General features: G+C 34.4%; 2 protein-coding genes across 5 annotated transcripts; one reads left to right on the top strand and one right to left on the bottom strand.

The window, feature by feature from the left end:
• The first annotated feature begins 5,535 nt into the window (after positions 1-5,535).
• On the top strand, positions 5,536-12,074 carry LOC130973056 (two-component response regulator-like APRR2). 4 transcript variants are annotated; one of them, XM_057897449.1, is made up of 12 exons: positions 5,536-5,728; positions 6,315-6,538; positions 6,893-6,972; positions 7,110-7,176; positions 7,763-7,809; positions 8,053-8,130; positions 8,338-8,844; positions 9,226-9,366; positions 9,643-9,918; positions 10,236-10,310; positions 10,394-10,471; positions 11,288-12,074. In XM_057897449.1, the coding sequence occupies exons 2-12, from the start codon at positions 6,409-6,411 to the stop codon at positions 11,441-11,443; spliced, it is 1,635 nt and encodes a 544-aa protein (XP_057753432.1). In that variant the 5' UTR covers positions 5,536-5,728; positions 6,315-6,408; the 3' UTR covers positions 11,444-12,074. The 4 variants fall into 4 exon arrangements, with proteins under 4 accessions (XP_057753432.1, XP_057753416.1, XP_057753424.1 ...); XM_057897433.1 differs by having other exon boundaries at positions 10,230-10,310; positions 11,288-12,073; XM_057897441.1 differs by lacking the exon at positions 5,536-5,728 and having other exon boundaries at positions 5,779-6,538; positions 10,230-10,310; positions 11,288-12,073.
• A 2,958-nt stretch (positions 12,075-15,032) lies between these two features.
• LOC130977536 (uncharacterized) lies at positions 15,033-15,629 on the bottom strand. Its single transcript, XM_057902205.1, has 2 exons — positions 15,410-15,629; positions 15,033-15,277 (listed from the first exon to the last, which is right to left on the bottom strand). The coding sequence occupies exons 1-2, from the start codon at positions 15,627-15,629 to the stop codon at positions 15,033-15,035; spliced, it is 465 nt and encodes a 154-aa protein (XP_057758188.1).
• Between the last annotated feature and the right edge of the window lie 2,381 nt (positions 15,630-18,010).

Genomic DNA, 18,010 nt, shown 5'->3' with positions numbered 1-18,010 from the left:
AGTTTGCCTGACTAAGATTTACAAGATGACCATAGCTTGCTTCATACCACCAATCTCCGTGGGATCGACCCTTACTCACGTAAGGTATTACTTGGACGACCCAGTGCACTTGCTGGTTAGTTGTGTGAAGTTGTATTGATCACAATTTCGCGCACCAATGAGCGGATAATTTATACGCTTTTTGGCATTGTTTTTAGTATGTTTTTAGTATGATTTAGTTAGTTTTTAGTATATTTTTATTAGTTTTTAGTTAAAATTCACTTTTCTGGACTTTACTATGAGTTTGTGTGTTTTTCTGTGATTTCAGGTATTTTCTGGCTGAAATTGAGGGTCCTGAGCAAAAATCTGATCCAGAGACCAAAAAGGACTGCAGATGCTGTTGGATTCTGACCTCCTTGCACTCGAAGTGGATTTTCTGGAGCTATAGAAGCCCAATTGGCGCGCTCTCAACGGCGTTGGAAAGTAGACATCCAGGGCTTTCCAGCAATATATAATAGTCCATACTTTGCCCAAGATTTGATGGCCCAAATTGGCGTAGCAATTCGGCCTCAGAAATTCCAGTGTTAAACGCCGGAACTGGCATAAAACTTGGAGTTAAACGCCCAAACTGGCATGGAAGCTGGCGTTTAACTCCAGAAAAGGTCTCTACACGAAAATGCTTCATTGCTCAGCCCAAGCACACACCAAGTGGGCCCGGAAGTAGATTTTTCTGTCATTTACTCATTTCTGTAAACCTTAGGATACTAGTTTACTATTAATAGGACCTTTTGACATTGTATCTGGACCTTATGACCTCATGACATTTTTACACGTTTCATTGTGTACATTTCACGGCATGAGTCTCTAAACCCCACGGTTGGGGGTGAGGAGCTCTGCTGTGTCTTGATGGATTAATGCAATTACTACTGTTTCTCATTCAATCATGCTTGCTTCCATTCTAAGATAATACTTGTTCTTAATCCGGATGAATGTGATGATCCGTGACACTCATCATATTCTCAACTATGAACGTGTGCTTGACAACCACCTCCGTTCTACCTTAGATTGAGTAGTTATCTCTTGGATTCTTTAATCGGAATCTTCGTGGTATAAGCTAGAACTGATGGCGGCATTCAAGAGAATCCGGAAGGTCTAAACCTTGTCTGTGGTATTCTGAGTAGGATTCAATGACTGAATGACTGTGACGTGCTTCAAACTCCTGAGGGCGGGACATTAGTGACAGACGCAAAAGAATCACTGGATTCTATTCCGGCCTGATTGAGAACCGACAGATGGATAGCCGTGCCGTGACAGGGTGCGTTGAACATTTCCAATGAGAGGATGGGAGGTAGCCACTGACAACGGTGAAACCCTACATACAGCTTGCCATGGAAGGAGTCTTGCGTGTTTGATGAAGAAGACAGTAGGAAAGCAGAGATTCAGAAGATGGAGCATCTCCAAACCCCAACCTATTCTCCATTACTGCAATACAAGTAACCATTTCATGTTCTTCTGCTTTTTACAATCAATCCTGATAATTTCTGATATCCTGACTAAGATTTACAAGATAACCATAGCTTGCTTCAAGCCGACAATCTCCGTGGGATCGACCCTTGCTCACGCAAGGTATTACTTGGACGACCCAGTGCACTTGCTGGTTAGTTGTGCGGGATTGCAAAAGTGTGATTGCAATTTCGTGCACCACACACAAGGGTTCTATTTCTCAGTCAACTCTCACTCTCCCTGATACTTATTATATTCCCACATTGAACTTTAATCTTCTATCTGTTGCTCAACTTGTTTATCTAGGTTTTGATGTTAATTTCTCCATTTCGGGTTGTCGTGTACAGAATCGTTAGACGAGACAAATAATTGAGACTGGGCGTAAGATCGGAAATTTGTTTGAACTTGAGAATATTTATATTCCTCTTAAGACAAATCTCTGTGCTACTTCTTCTCCATCTACCCTTCACTTGTGGCATCACCGTCTTACCCACAGCTGCTTTGGAAAATTGCGTCCTCTTGTTTCTCAAAGTGTTTTGGGTCAGGTTAATACTGAGTCTTTTGATTGCATTTCTTGTCAAACTGCCAAATAACCTGCTTTATCTTTTCCCAACAATTCATCTCTTGCTTGCTCCCCTTTTGATCTTATCCACTCTGATGTTTAGGGCTGTACTCCTACCACTTCTATGGGAGGGGCTCAGTATTTTGTGATTTTCAATAGTGATTATTCCCGTTTTACTTGGGTTCATTTGATGGCGAATCGCCATGAGCTACCTCGGATTTATATTACTTTTGCCACCATGATTAAAACTCATTTTTTCAATGTTATTAAAGTTTTTTGACGCGATAATGCTATGGAATACCGTGACTCCAAACTTTTAAACTTTCTTGCAGAACATGATACTTTGTCTGAGTTTTCTTGCGCTGATACGTCTCAACAAAATGGCCGAGCTGAACGCAAACACTGTCAAATTCTTGACTCTGTTTGTGCAATGCTTATTTCCTCTTTGTGTCCTGAGCGTACTTGGGGTGAAGCTGTTTTTACTGTTGTTCATATTATCAATAGACTTCCTTCTTCTGTCCTTGGTAACATTACTCCCTTTGAGCGTCTTTATCATGCCTCTCCAGATTACAGTTCTCTTCGAGTTTTTTGTTGTGTCTATATTGTTCTTCTTCACCCTCATACACATAGTAAACTTGAACTTCGGGCTTGCATGTGTTGTTTCCTTGGTTATGACACTGAACACAAGGGTTATCATTCTTGGAATCCTCTCTCTAGACGTATTCGTATATCTCGTCATGCTGTATTCTGGGAGCATCACATGTTTTCTAAGTTTTCCTTATTTGAGTCCATTCCTTCTACTCAGTCACAATTTGTCACTAACCCCAATGTTGATCTTTTTTCTAGTGATGATTCTACAGGTTCTATCTAAAGTAAACCTCTACAGTCTCCTGCTCTTCCACCTTCTCCATCTTCCGATGATTCCAGACTGGACGATGATCCTGCTCCTACTGTCATGCTTCTTCCTTCCACTAGTTCTTCTAGGGTAAGAAATCCACCTCCTCATATTCTTGATTATTATGGTTTTTCTACTATTCTTCATCTCCATAAACCTAAGTCATTCAGAGAAGCGTCCACAAATCCATGTTGGTAGCAAGAAATGCAGGAAGAAATTTAGGCACCTGAAAAAGTACATTTCTTGTCAACTCCTCGTACTACTTAGATGCTGATTGGGCTGGTGATCCCACTGATCGTCGTTCCACTACTGGTTATTGTTTGTTTCTTGGCGACTCTCTCATTTCATGGCGAGCTAAGAAGCAAACGTTCATTGCTCGATCAAAAACAGAAGTTGAATACTGTGCTCTCGCTGTCACCACTACTGAGGTTGTCTCAATTCGTTGGCTTCTCGAAGACTTGGGTGCTCCTCAGTTGTCTCTGACTTATATTTTTTGTGACAACCGCAGTGCTATTTAGATTGCCCTATAATGATGTGTTTCATGAATGCACCAAACACGTTGAGATTGATTGTCACTTTGTTCGACAACATATCCTTATTAATGTTGTTCGTCTCATTGCTGTTGGAATATTGGATCAGACTGTTGATATCTTTATGAAGACTCATTATCCGACTCGTTTTCAGACTCTTGTATCCAAACTCAAGATGGTATTTTTAGCTTCCACTTAAGTTTGAGGGGGGATGTTAGAGAATAATTGAATCAATTTAGATTAATTAGTATCATTTATATTTATATAACATATCTGTATATTAATTGTAGGATTCTATACTTTTATTACTCTAATTTTTCTAGCACCTATATATATCTCTTGTACATTGTACTTTTACACACAACTTGAATAATGTACTTTTTTAAATTACTCTCTTGTTTTTAATAATTTAAATTAAAAAAATTATAATTTTAAAATTTAAAATCATTTAAATAAAATTAAATAAAATAAAAAATAAAAATCAAATTAATACCATATAGATCGTAACATTATATTGATATACCAAGTCCGATTGATTTTGTACATGTCTGACATACCGCCTCAATATGGTAGGCTTTGAGCCGATGAATCATTGAATAAATTTAGTTCGTTAGACTTATTATTAAAATCACTTAGTCATAACACTAAAAGATTTTGCGTATTTATATGATTATATCTGTTTTAATTTATTAAACAAATTTGACTGGACATAGTTATTAAAATCAATTAATAATAGTATTGAAAGAATTTTGTGTTTGCATCTGTTTCAATATTTAGATGAATTTTATAATTTAGGCACAATTTTAAAGTAGTAAAATTTGTGGTTTAGGGTTAATTTTGTTTATGTATTTTATTTTGGTGTGAGATTTTGTGTTTAACTCTAATCTATCTCTTCTTAAAAAATACATTATAAAATTAATCTTAAAAGAGATGAATGATAAATAACCTCACGAATAATTTAAAAATTATGACAAATACTAAAGTTATACAAACAATTTTTCGATTTGATTGGAATTTTCGTGCAAACATTTAGTTTATTTAGAATTCTAGTGCATATAAAAAATTAGAGCAAAATTTGAGCTCTAATTTTTTTTTAATTTTTTAAAAATATTTTGGTCATTTACAAATAATAAAATAATATTTACTTGATGTTCATCAAATTTTAAAGATAAAATTATTTTATTTTCTTAATAATGTTTATAAAATATAACATTAAAATCTGATCTTTAATTTTTTTTGAAAATATATATTTAATATGTTATTTTTTGGTTATGTTTTAAAATATTTTGAGAACTTATTTATTATTCGTATATTTCGAAATTATTTTTGTTAGCAATATAAAATTTCAGGTCCTATATTAATAAAATATCTTGTAAAATAATTTTAAATTTAACTCTAATAAATAAAAAAAATAAAGATTTAAATTCAGTAGTATATTTTAAGAAAGTAAATTCAAATTTTACTGTAAGAGTATTTTCAGTAAATTATTGATAAATAATCTAATAAATCCTTCTTATCATTACGAGTGTCTTTTTAATAAACATTTAAGGAATATGACGATAAGAATAAAAATTAGTTAATATATTTTTATTTATAAAACTATTTTTTATATAATTTAAAATTGATAGTTATTGAATATTTAAATTTAAAATAAAAAATAATTTAAAAAAGTTAGTCGATATTAATGGGCCGAAAGAAAATTCTCTCCATAGTTGAACTATTATGATAATAAAGAATGTTAAAGGATTAGAAAAATGTATTATTTTTAGTCGGTAATTAATTAATAATATTAAAAAATATGAACTAAAAATATATTATTGAGTTACTAGACTAAAATTATTAAGTTAATGACTAAAAATACTAATAGGAAACAATAAATCGTCTTTCAACTTTTGTCCTATTATAATTGCTTATTACGCTCCAAAGACATGTCTTAATTTTGGTAGAATAATAACATTAATATGTAATGCTGGAATATTCACCACTGAAGTAAGTGGCAGAATGGTAGATTTATGAGAAAGGTTCTCAGTCATAGTTGCTGTGGTCCGTAACTTACATGATAGCAACTGTTCACAAAGTCACAGGCATCCTCTCTTATACTCTTCAATTCTCTTCCCTTTCCTCTACTCTTTTCTCTTCTCTCTCTCTCTCTCCCTCTCCCCTCTTAATAATAAGAGCAGGAAAAAGTAACACAAACTTTAGCTTTGGCGTTAGTTAATCTCAAGCATCAAATATTTAATATCCTTTATTTATGTCAAGGTAGTTATATATAAAATGGCTTCACAAAGAGCATTCTTTATTTATTTTGTTTCTTTGTTTGTTTAGTTTAATGATTTTCCATTACTATTCTTAGGTGCATGCTAATTCACTTTATTTCGAAATGTTCATTTCCGGATAAGTTTAGATTATGGGTTTTTTGTTTACTTTTGGATTAAAATAATAGTGCATGCATGTATCATGTATATTAGCTTTTTTAATTTTGATCATCTTCTTTTTTTTATTATTATTATCTTTCTGGGGTTCTATAAATTTTCTGGTGTATCTACCTGAAAAGAAATGCTAGCTTTGTCGCATAGTTTTCTTCTACTATATCCGTTTTCTCATTATTCGACAATAATTTTTGAGTGTTTTTTATATTTTTTTAATTTTTCTGTAAGATCTTAATCAATCACCATGGTCTTTGTCTTATTGCTGTTCTGTTGAAAGTAGAAAGTGTCATCAACATATGAGATCTTTACACACTACAATATGTTCTTCATTATTATCTGCTATAAGCTTCATAAGTATGCAATGGTGTTTCTACTATAGTTCCTTGAACCAATTGATCAGTTAACTTAATTTGCAGAAGGAATTGGATTTGGATGGTGGTTAAGAAGTAATATTGATCTGTCATCACTTTCTTCTTCTGTGGGGTGCGGCGAAACGATGCCAAGCAAGCTATGGTTTGCACTGTCAATGATTTACAACAATGGAAGGATTTCCCAAAGGGACTCAAGGTTCTTCTCCTTGAAGGAGACGCCGCTTCCGCGGCCGAGATAAAACCAAAGCTTGAAGCCATGGACTATAATGGTAGCAACAGCTAGCCCTTTCTTTTGGGATCCCTTCTTTCTTATATTGTCTAGGCATGTCTAATACTAAATTCATCATTATACCTTAGACTCTTTTTTTGTTGCAAATATTCCCACTTTACCTTAATTAGATGGTTAAGGTTGGCCACCATTTCTAAGAAATCAAGAAACATGGCTTTATATAGTCCTAATATGGTTCTTTGGGAAACTTTGGTCTAAGATTTTAGATGCTCTGAAAAGAATATAAAATTCGATTGAATGCCTTCTTCTTCTTCTTAAAATTTTCCATTTTGATAATTGAGCGGCCCGTTATGGTAATTTTCTTGGTAACTAAGACTCGAAATTTTCTGTGCAGTTTCTGCTTTCTGCGACGAGAATGAAGCCTTATCAGCGATCTCAAGTAGATCCGAAAGCTTCCACATTGCCATAGTGGAGGTAACAAACTTTCATTTATCACAACAAATTATAAATCATAATCGTTGTAATTGTGAAGTTCAAATAGGAAAGGAATATAAGAGAGGGATGCTGTCTTAATCTCTTTGTAACCACCTGCATTTCAATTATTATTGCAGGTGAGTATAAACAGCGGCCAAGGAGGTTTCAAATTTCTTGAGAATGCCAAGGATTTGCCAACCATTAGTAAGTAAAGAAACCAAAACTATTTTTCATGGCATAAGCACTCTGTTTTCAATGGCACTGACAGATGAATTAATTAGAAAAAATCAGTTCCAAAGTAAGTAGAGAAAAATCATTGCGAATTTTCCTTTTCAGCTTTCACCATCACTTTATGCAGGTCTAGGGAAATCGGGAAAATTGTAAGCTTTTGATTTTTGTGATTGTTGCTTGGATCTGTTTTTCATATGGTGAAAATTTCTTTTTCTCATTGAGCAGTGTCATAAAACCATTTCTCTCAAAAGCTTAATCTAACAAGAGGTCTTGCGCAAAAGCCTTGTCTAGGTTTGCGTGATTTTTTTTTTTTTTTTGTATAGGCATTTTTTCTCCTTTGATTCTTTCTTTTGCGGTCAACAATTAGACTTCTCGCAAAAGTGATTTCAACTTTAGACTTTTATGTCATAAAAGCTCTGATACTAGATCATGAAACGACTTCTCGCAAAAGTGATTTCATGACAAGAAGCTTTCACCAATTGATCAGTGTCTATAATGGAACATGACATTGGAAGACTGTTAATTTTCTAACCAATGATATCAACATCTTTTTGTGCAGTGACTTCAAACGATCATTGCCTGAGCACCATGATGAAATGCATAGCGGTAATATTTCGTTTAATATCCCTGGTTATGCAAATATTCCTTTAGCAAAACAATTTTCTATTTCATTGGTTTGTCACTATTTTTTGCATTGCCGTAATTCATGCTTTTGGTTATCTTTTATTAATTCTAGACCAAATTTGATCTTCTCCATTCAAATTAGTGCTTCATAAAGTTAGCACATTTTTATGTCTGTTCTGCTTGTGATGCTCAACTTCTTGACTCTTCGCTCCACTCTTCTTTAAGCTCGGTGCAGTTGAGTTCCTTCACAAACCTCTCTCCGAGGACAAGCTTCGAAATATATGGCAGCATGTGGTTCACAAGGTCTGTTAATATTTTGTAACATTACATTTCTTTCAGAGTAAATAGACAAAAGTACATGTCTAAGAGTTTGGAGTGGATAAGATTCGTATATACGAATCTTGACGTATATTTTTGTCCACTTCAAATTCTTTCACATGTACTTTTGTTTTTGATTACTAGTATATAATTTGAGCAAAGTGGTTTCTGATACGGTTGAAACTTGAGCAGGCATTCAATGCTAGTGCAAGTGTTATGTCCGAATCGCTAAAACCGGTCAAAGAATCTGTAGTATCCATGTTGCAGCTCCAAACAGACAATGAACAACAAGAAAGTACATATACTGATGATGATCCTGATGCTGGAAGCGATAAGTATCCGGCTCCATCGACCCCCCAATTGAATCAGGGATCGAGATTGATGGACGACGGCGATTGTCAAGAGCAGACTAATTGCTCAATAGAAAAGGAGAGTGGGGAACATGATGGAGAAGGAGAATCGAAATCCGTCGAAACTACATGTGGAAATTTGAATTCTGAAAGTAATAATACTAATGAACCAATGAACACTGAAAAGACTTTGGTCAAGAATTTAACGGAAGATTCTAGAGATGGGAACCATGATAGTTCTGTTTATAAGCATACAAATGATAAGGTTCTTAGCAGCGATGATGGTAATACAAAATCTTCAAATAAAGTGGATTCATGCACGTTGAAAGCTCATCGGAAGAAGATGAAAGTAAGCTAATCTATGACTGTTTGGTCTTATTCAAATAATGTGTTAGATACATGGATATTACACATAGCTCTGCGTTCATGAAGTTGTTAAAAGAAATTTTGTGATGCAACAAGTTTCATATTCTTAACCAATCTTTATCTGGTTGTGTTAAAATACTGTCATATTGTTGAAACTAAAGACAATGCGGCAGCTTAGATCCACAAACAAATTATAATCAAACTCAAACATAGCATGGTTATCAAACTTTTGAAATGTAATTTCTAAAGTTACGTTGCTCTATCACTTATGAGTTTGAATAAGTACTTCAGCAAAAGTGCATTTGTCGTTTATTGGTGTTTCTGCCATATTAAAAACTGTTTTGATGCTTGTTTCTCGTCTCAGGTAGACTGGACACCGGAGCTGCACAAAAAATTTGTGAAAGCGGTGGAACAACTAGGCCTTGACCAAGCCATTCCATCTCGAATACTGGATCTAATGAAAGTGGAGGGATTGACAAGGCATAATGTTGCAAGTCATCTTCAGGTCTTGTGCTCATTAAAGTTTCAAGTTTTCTCTTTTTTTTCCCAAAACTGTATGCATGATGCAATGTCTTTGTTGCATCATGCGCAAATGGTCAACCCCCCTAAACACCATCCTAATTACTGAATGGAGAAAGAGTTGATTAGCTTTTAAGATTCCAAGAAATTTGATTGTGTCTTTGTTTTCTTTCATGACTCTAATCTTTATACCAAATTAAACCAAGTGCATCATCCATTGAGTATGATATAGTCAACAATTTTTTCCACCTTCTTTTTACAGAAATATAGAATGCATAAGAGACAAATATTGCCCAAGGAAGAAGGTAGGAAATGGCTAAATCAAAGGGATCAAATGCAAAGGAGCTATTGTCTTCAACAACGACCAATAATGGCGTTTCCACCACCGAATCATTCCAATCACACCCTTTCGCCAGCTCCTGTATATCCCATGTGGAGGCAATCCGGTGGCCAAGCAGCAGCTATGCCGGTTTGGGGCCCTCCCGGTTATCCTCTGTGGCATCCTACGGAAAGTTGGCACTGGAAGCCGCTTCCCGGGGTAATAACAATGTTGCTTAGAATTCAAGCTACCTTGTACTCTGGCTTCTTATGTAGAAACTATGAACATGAATGCAATTCAATTTTACTAGGTAACCAACAAGGGTCTAACCAACAGCAAGCCAACAAATATTTTTTAACTGCACTCCATACTAATTAATTGTCATTAATTAGTGATTATTTAAATTTTATTTTTTAAAAAAATACATATTAATGATTATTAATTGCAGTTGTTTAAAGTTGGTTGGCTAGGAGTTGTTTACCTATACTTTTCCAATGCCATTTGACATGTTATGTGTTTATCTCTTGAAGTTGCAGATGCATGCGGATGCATGGGGATGCCCGGTTCTGCCACCTCCTCAGGCTCCTCATCCTTGCTTTTCCTACCCTTTGGTGAGTACAGTTCATCTTTTCTAGTTATTCAAATTGTTTACAGTGTGAAGAAAGGCTAATACCGTCGCTTTCGTCAAACGCAGAATGTTCCCGGCATGCACCATACTAGTGCTGTGGATTACAAGTCTATCATGCCACAGAGTTCCCTTGATCTTCATCTGGTAATGCAAAATTCTTTCTCTTTCTTGGTTTCTTTCTTCTTGATCATAGTGAAAAATGGGAAGTCACAGTTTCTGAATTCTCGTTGGCCTAGACTTTAGTTGATGTACATGTTGTGATGAAACTCTCACTCTGCTTGAAACTCATTTAAGATTAATCTATTAGAAAAGGAAAAAGAAGAGTTGAGTGCTATACGCTTGATTGACAGAATGTGCAACACGGTTCATTAGTTCTTGGTACATTATATTCACGTTTAATACTAATCATGTATTTTACAACAATCATAGTTAAATTTCATTTATAATTGCCTATATAAAATACACAATTTTAATACATTGTAAAGAATTTTTATATAGTTGGCCTAACAATGACTACTTCATATCACATACTATACATGATTATTATATATATGATAACATCGTATTCAATGATAATGTAAAATAGTTAAATATGACATTATATGAAAATTAAATTCTTAACTAAATTGCTTGTAAAGTATGAATTTCCTAATGAACCATGTATTTATTGCTGAATCACATGATTTTCCAACTCTTAATCATTTTAAAATCGAAAATGGATCCTCTCAAAATTTTCTTTCGATTGATATTGTTAAAGGAAATTTTATACCATCAACATCTTCTTACATAATTTTTTTCTCCTACTTAAAGAATATATGGTGAGAGATCATATTTTATCACAACAATTGAGAGAAAAATAAATTGAGAGGAACCATTTCCCCTAATATCCAACCATGAAATGCTCAGAAGTCCAACTCTAACTCATAAAAATGCGTTTCCATGCATATACACGCGCCGCAGGCCGAGGAGGTTGTTGACAAGGTAGTGAAAGAAGCAATAAGCAAGCCATGGCTACCATTACCCTTAGGCCTCAAGCCTCCTTCCACAGATAGTGTGCTGGCCGAGCTATCGCGAAAAGGCATATCGACCATCCCTCCATGTAGCAAGAGGTCCTAATCCATGCTGCGCCATGTGACGGCGGCGGCTAGCCACTCTTAGCTGGAGCACTAATTCCTGATGCTGACCAACTCCACATGGATGGTCCATTTGTAATTAATTTTGGTTTTCTCAGCTATATTGGCTAGGAGTTGGACTTGATATGCAGTGGTAAATGTGGCACTTGGGGACCATTTTGTTTGTTTTTTCTGCCTTTTTCCCCCGCTAATTTTATCCCCAAACCACTCTTGCTGAGGGCCTCTCCTATGCTACTACTGTTGAGTGTTTATGTCAGGCCATATTAATGTATATTATGTTGATGCACATGCAACAACAAAATAGACATTGTTCTTAATCTCTTAATCTTAGAGAGACATGATATTTGTACATCCAAAAGTAGGGTAGGGTGTCCGAGACACCTTATCGTCCAATAATCCAAAGATGAAAAATAAGTTTTATTAGGTGTTAAACAAAAAAGGGGGACCACATTGATCTTAGTAATGTTATCTTGAACATGTTTGTAGATATGTTTAGGTTTTAATGTATCTTGTCGGTTCATTATTATAAGAGACAATGCCCTAAATAGGTGTCTAAACGCATAGGATTGAATAACATTTTTGTACTGAATTTCAAAGATGGTGACTATGCAAGCTTATATGTTCAAACATATATTTCTCATATGGAACATTTTTGATATTTCAGGTAAACATAAAAGGTAACATTACAGCTGCATTTTATTAGGTGAACATCAATGAACATGAACATACATAACAATTATTTATGTAAATCATTAATAATTTCAACAGAAAACAAGAGATTAGAAATAAATGCAAAGGGAAAAAATAATGTGCCACAAGTGTTTTTATTTTAATGCAATGGAGGACACCCTATAAGAGCAAGTTGAATGGTTATGAAAGTGGCCACGTATGTGTTGATGCTTTAATATTTGTACAAGAAATTGTGGTTGTAATTTGTAAATAATAGATGCTGACTCTCAAATTTTGTGAAGGGGAATGTGGTGGGGCTGCGTGGGTTGTGAAATATGAATGTGCTTACTTTGTTGGGAGCATCTCAAGTCTACTACTACCCATGAAAGGGATAGGCAGGATGAGTTGGTAGGTATTAAATTGGATTGTGGTCTATAATTTTATTAAATAAATAATTAAATTTTTATATATATATATATATATATATTTTTTTAATTAAATCGTTAATATTTTAATTTTTAATTAGGTCTCTATTAATTAATAGAAAACATTGAAAAAGACGTTTACAAGTTATGAATTTATTATTATACCCATTTCTTTCACTTTACATAAACTTATATTCGCTGGAACCTAATTCTCTTCACCTTTTTCCTTTTCTCATCTTCTATTTTCTTCTGAAATTTTGTTAACATACATGGATGCAAGCCAACTCTTTTCGAAAGTTTCGAGTTCAAGAAATTTCAATAAAAAAAGACATCTATATTTGTGTGGGGAGGCAAATGTTCTATCTTTTTCGACAGTAATAACAAACTCCTCAAATACTCAAAAAAATAAAAAAGATTATAAATGATTGATGATTAGATATGTATTTGTATTTCTGTTGGAAGTTGATAAGGGGAGATAATGATATGGGGAATGTGGTATTATTGAAGGAGCTAGTAGTGTCTGACTGATGAAGAGAAACTTAGCATTTGTAATTGGTGGTGACTGGCACCAACATGAGAGAAGAGAGTTGCATTGTATCTCAGCAAACTTGATGATGAGTTCCTCTCACCACTAATACTACTATTAGTCGTCTCAGCCACTTTGTTCCTCTCCCAATATTCATCATCATCTTCGTTGTTGGTGTTGCCACCACCAAATCTCTTCTACTTCAACAACCGATATCCGTACCACTTGTGCTTTGTCTCACTGTCTGAACAACCAATAGAACCACCCACCAATCTGTCCAAACCCACCGTCCCAAGATCCATAAAGTGAAGAATGAGTGGTTGAGTTGAGTTCTACTCATGACACACTACGAAATAGAAAAGAGAGCGAGGGAAGGGTCTTTTGCACTATGAGAAAGACGAGGAAAAAGGGAGAGGGTTATTTTGTCATTTTGAAAAGAGAGATAATCACGTTTATGGATTTACTAATTACTCATGCTATCTTTAATTTGAGAACAGAATATTTTTTTAATATTTTTGTCACGATAAAAATTTAATTAAAAAATTAAAATAATTTAAAAATTAAAAGAAAAAATATAGACATAATTATAAATTTAGTAAAATTATAAAAATTAACAAAATAATTAAATTTTATTTTTATTCATTATGATTATGATTTATGATTATATTTCAATTGTCAAAATATTTTATATATTCATTCTTTTAATAAAAAAAAAACATTATCTATTTGTCATTTAACCGAAGTTACATCTGTTGAAATCTTGTTCTAAATTACAAATTTCTTGAGAGTGAGGAAAAGAGTGATTAAAGCAGTAGAGATGAAAGAATGACGGAGAGAAACAGAATTTTGCATTGAATGAAAAATCTCAAATCATACAACAATCAACTTCCTATTTATAGCCTAACTATCTAACATAATATAAAAACTCTAAACTAACCAAATTAACTAAACAGAAGCAAAACAAGAAATTAATGGCATTTGTCAACACTAATAACATAAATTAACCTCTTTTAAGTTAGTTACAGAATGCTTCTAATTTTATAGACTTTATATACATAATGTATATTTCAACAACCCCTTTAGGCTAGATGTGTACAAACTATACATTCCTAACTTATCATATAACACTAAAAGATTCTCAGGTCAGGGACTTGTTGAACAAATCTTTAATCTGCTCTCTGGATGGAATTGGTAGCAATTTCAGTGACCTATCCTACACCTTCTCTCTCACTTTGTGGTAGTTAATCTCAATATATTTGGTTCTTTCATGAAACACAGGGTTGCCGGCTATATAGCGAACTGATTGGTTATCATAGAACAAGATCATAGGTTGTTGGAGTTTGATGCCAAAGCTGTACAAAATATAAGTGAGTCAGATTCTCTCACATGTTGTCAATGCCATCACTCTGTACACAAGATGAGTGCACGGGTGTTTGTTGTTTTTAGCTCTTTCATGATATCAGCGAATTTTCAAAGAAAAATCAATATCTAGAGACTGAGCGTCGTGTATCTAGGCAAGTGTCCAAATCTGAATATGAAAATCTCTTGAGAGTGAAGTCACACTAAGTGCCAAACAACAACCCTTTAATTTTGATGGTGCTTGCTTCAAGTACCTGAGTATGTGTAAGCTTGCCTTAAAGTGTTTGTTTTTTACACAGTCCAAGAGCATGCTAGCAACAAAGCTCATATCTGTTCTTTTTTTTTTTTTTTGAAAATTAAAAGAGCTCAACACAGTAGGGTGGAGCATATAGGAACAAACATAACTAGAAATATCCAACATCCCCACGTCATCTCCCACGAAGCCATCAATAACCCTAGGGATGCTTGCCTCTCCACTCGTCACAAGTCAGGGCAGTCATTGTGATGATCTCTTCTACGCCTTTACCTTCATTCTGAAATTGACGCCTTGTGAATTTGAGTGGGACAGTTTCATTACTTGGAACCATGTTCATTCAAGGAATCAAAACGACTTCACCTGCCTTGCTTCCTATAAGTATTGAGCATTCGATGACATGGTTACCGAGTTTCCTAACTTGAAGGCGAGTTCCATTGCATAATCCATTTGATTGATCAATATTTCTTAAAAGCATAATCGGAGAACCAATTTTTAACACCAATACATGTGGAGGGATACCAAAGTAATTTATGGAATTCAATATATCTGGACACATTGCTGTAAGCTCAGATTCCATACTACCTTCTTTCATTGCAAACTGTATCAGAGCTTAGAAATGTGCATTGATCACCGAGCAACATCGATAGGATATAACTATTAACCTCGTCAACAACATCAATGGTGGACGAAAGAATAGTGTGACTATTTAGGTACCCATGTTTGATATATCAGCCAATAGATCAAGGTAGACAAAATCGACCAAATCTTTGAACTGAAATGAGTCACTTGGCAATATGAGATGCTCTGGAATGCAGACAATTGACTCACCATGTAGGTTATCACCAAGTGTTCCATCGCCAATAGAAAGCAACCAATCTGCAAATTTCATGCCATTAAATATATTACCAGCTTTATTGGTACCAACAACTCGCATGTTTTGTCTAAGTTGTATGACACACCAAGAATTCCATAGGTAAGAGGAGCTTATAGTTGCATGGACAATGTCGATCTGGTTCCATGTGGAATAACTGGCAACATTTGTCTAAAGTTACTGCCTAATACAACTATTTTACTAGCAAAAGGTTGGGTTCCATCAAGACCACTCGAGTACTTTAAGAGGTCCCTTAGACATTTATCTAGCGCTTCAAAACAAAACTTATTAAGCATTGGAGCTTTGTCCCATATAATCAACTGGCATGAGCATATTAGATTACCAAGGGGACTATCGCGCTTGATATTGCATATGGAGTCTTTAGTTATGTCAAGGAGAATTTTAAACTGAGAATGGGAGGTTTTTTTAAAAACATTGTTGCAATTCCACTTGATGCAACACAAAGAACAACATGACCAAAAGATCTTACTGTTGTGGAAAGACCATTCCATAGAAATATTTTTTCAGTACCACCAAATTCATAAACAAAAAAAAAACTTTGGCAAAGTACCGTTGACTGCTCCCATGATGGGATTGAATGCATGACTTTGGTCGGTATTGAGTTGTAAGCGCAACTGAGTTGATTGAGTATGCAAAGATTCTAAGTTGAATATATGGCCATCTACATAAGGATTGTGAACAATATCCAACAAAGATGAATGATCACTAAAAGGAATATCGGGATATTCTTTCAAAGAGCGACCATTTGATTGCATCAAAGCTTCTATCTTTGCAAGTATATGAGATTGAATACACTCGTTTGATTAATTGTTGCCTGCAACATGAGGTAATGTTACAAAGGGTGAGGATGAAGATTATGATATCAATAGCAAGATTAATAGAGTTAATTTGATGATTGTACATGAAAAGGTAGGGTCAAAAACTATAAAATAACCATAAATACAAATGGATAAGTAATTTAACAATGAATTGATATACCTTGTGAATTATGTTAATTTATGCCAATATATGAAATATAGTCATGAAAAAATTGTCAACACTTCTCCCATAGAACATAGAGCTTGCTAATATTATTCGATATTAGTAAAATAGCAAACAATTGTCTAAGGTAATGAGAGGATGCCCAAGAGCTAGCTTCAATAATTGCATCTATAAAATCCTTGTCATCTTGGAGTAGTCCTAGTTCTGAGCATGCTTCTTTGTATATTTGGTGTTCCTATACTTCTTTGTACATTTGGTGTTCCTGATTATTAACTGTACGTATAATAGCAAATATTTGACAACTACGTTGTACATTCAATAAAAGGCAAAGATAATATTCCTCTGAATGGTCACGAGGAACATGTGTAAGTCGACCAATAACATAACCTTGTTTTCGTGGCCTCCATGCATCTTTGTCCCATACAAATCTAGAAGGAAATTTTGCATATGTTAGATTGTGACCTTGTTTAGACTTTTGGTTTGCAATAACACTACAAGAAATTACCGGAATAGTTATTGATTTAGTGACCGATTTGAGTGGTCGCTAAAACCTTGGTCACTAATCAGAAAATAGCGACTTCGGTTGCTAAACGTGAGCGACTGATTTTAGCGACCGATTTCTGAGTAAGGCCACCAAACCTTCACCAAAGAGTATCGGCCGTTAAAAAAAATCATTCGCTAATTACTGACAAAAATTTTCATCGCTAAATCGGTCTCTGAGTAAGTCGATCGCTAAATAGTGACTAAATTTTTTGTCGCTAAATCGGTTGCTAAGTGGGGACCTGTATTTTAGCAACCAATATTTCGATTGCTAAATTGGTCGCTAATTAGCAACCAAATTTCCATGGTTGGTCCTAATTTTTTAATTATCAATTTTTTACTAAATTTTTACATCTAGGCGATCAAATATTGAAAAACCATCAACACAAAACCTACACCTTAACACATAAAAGCCAACCCATAACAAATATATCTTAAATAACATAACATACTTAAATAATCACCAAAATAACTCATCAATTCAGCAAGTGTAGGGTGTCCCTGGTTACTGGGTGGTTTATCATTCTTTTTACGTATCCATCTTGCATTTGCCGCTGGGCCATGCACCACCAGTTACACTAGCTTAGCTTTGCTTTTTAATTTCATTTTCATACATCAACTAATATTCACAAAATTAATCATATCATAACTGAACACCCTGCAACATACACTTGAGCAGTATCCCTTTGTCCTATCTTAGTTATTTTCCACACAAAACTTCATTAGATTATTGGAAAGCTACCACCATCAATGAGAAATACTAAAATAGTTTTTGACTAATCAAAGGGCTTAATGAACAAGTATGGAGAAGTGATTATCTTATTTGAGAAGAAAGTTTAGCTTAGACAAAGAGCAAAGAGGATATATGATAATAATTACCAAAGAGACAGAAGCTTAAGCTA

Source organism: Arachis stenosperma, chromosome 1 (assembly GCF_014773155.1).
Source record: "Arachis stenosperma cultivar V10309 chromosome 1, arast.V10309.gnm1.PFL2, whole genome shotgun sequence".
Classification (NCBI taxonomy): domain Eukaryota; kingdom Viridiplantae; phylum Streptophyta; class Magnoliopsida; order Fabales; family Fabaceae; genus Arachis; species Arachis stenosperma.
The sequence above is the reverse complement of the archived record's forward strand: the minus strand, read 5'-3'. Positions and strand labels throughout refer to the sequence as shown.

What these genes read in the sequence shown, in the direction of transcription:
- LOC130973056 (XM_057897433.1), top strand. Translation starts at nt 6,409, where the DNA reads ATGGTTTGCACTGTCAATGATTTACAACAATGGAAGGATTTCCCAAAG. An exon ending in TGAAGCCATGGACTATAATG is followed by an intron (nt 6,539 to 6,892) that starts GTAGCAACAGCT and finishes TTTTCTGTGCAG; the next exon opens with TTTCTGCTTTCTGCGACGAG. An exon ending in CCATGATGAAATGCATAGCG is followed by an intron (nt 7,810 to 8,052) that starts GTAATATTTCGT and finishes CTCTTCTTTAAG; the next exon opens with CTCGGTGCAGTTGAGTTCCT.
- LOC130977536 (XM_057902205.1), bottom strand. Translation starts at nt 15,629, where the DNA reads ATGCGAGTTGTTGGTACCAATAAAGCTGGTAATATATTTAATGGCATG. An exon ending in GGCTGATATATCAAACATGG is followed by an intron (nt 15,278 to 15,409) that starts GTACCTAAATAG and finishes CAATGAAAGAAG; the next exon opens with GTAGTATGGAATCTGAGCTT.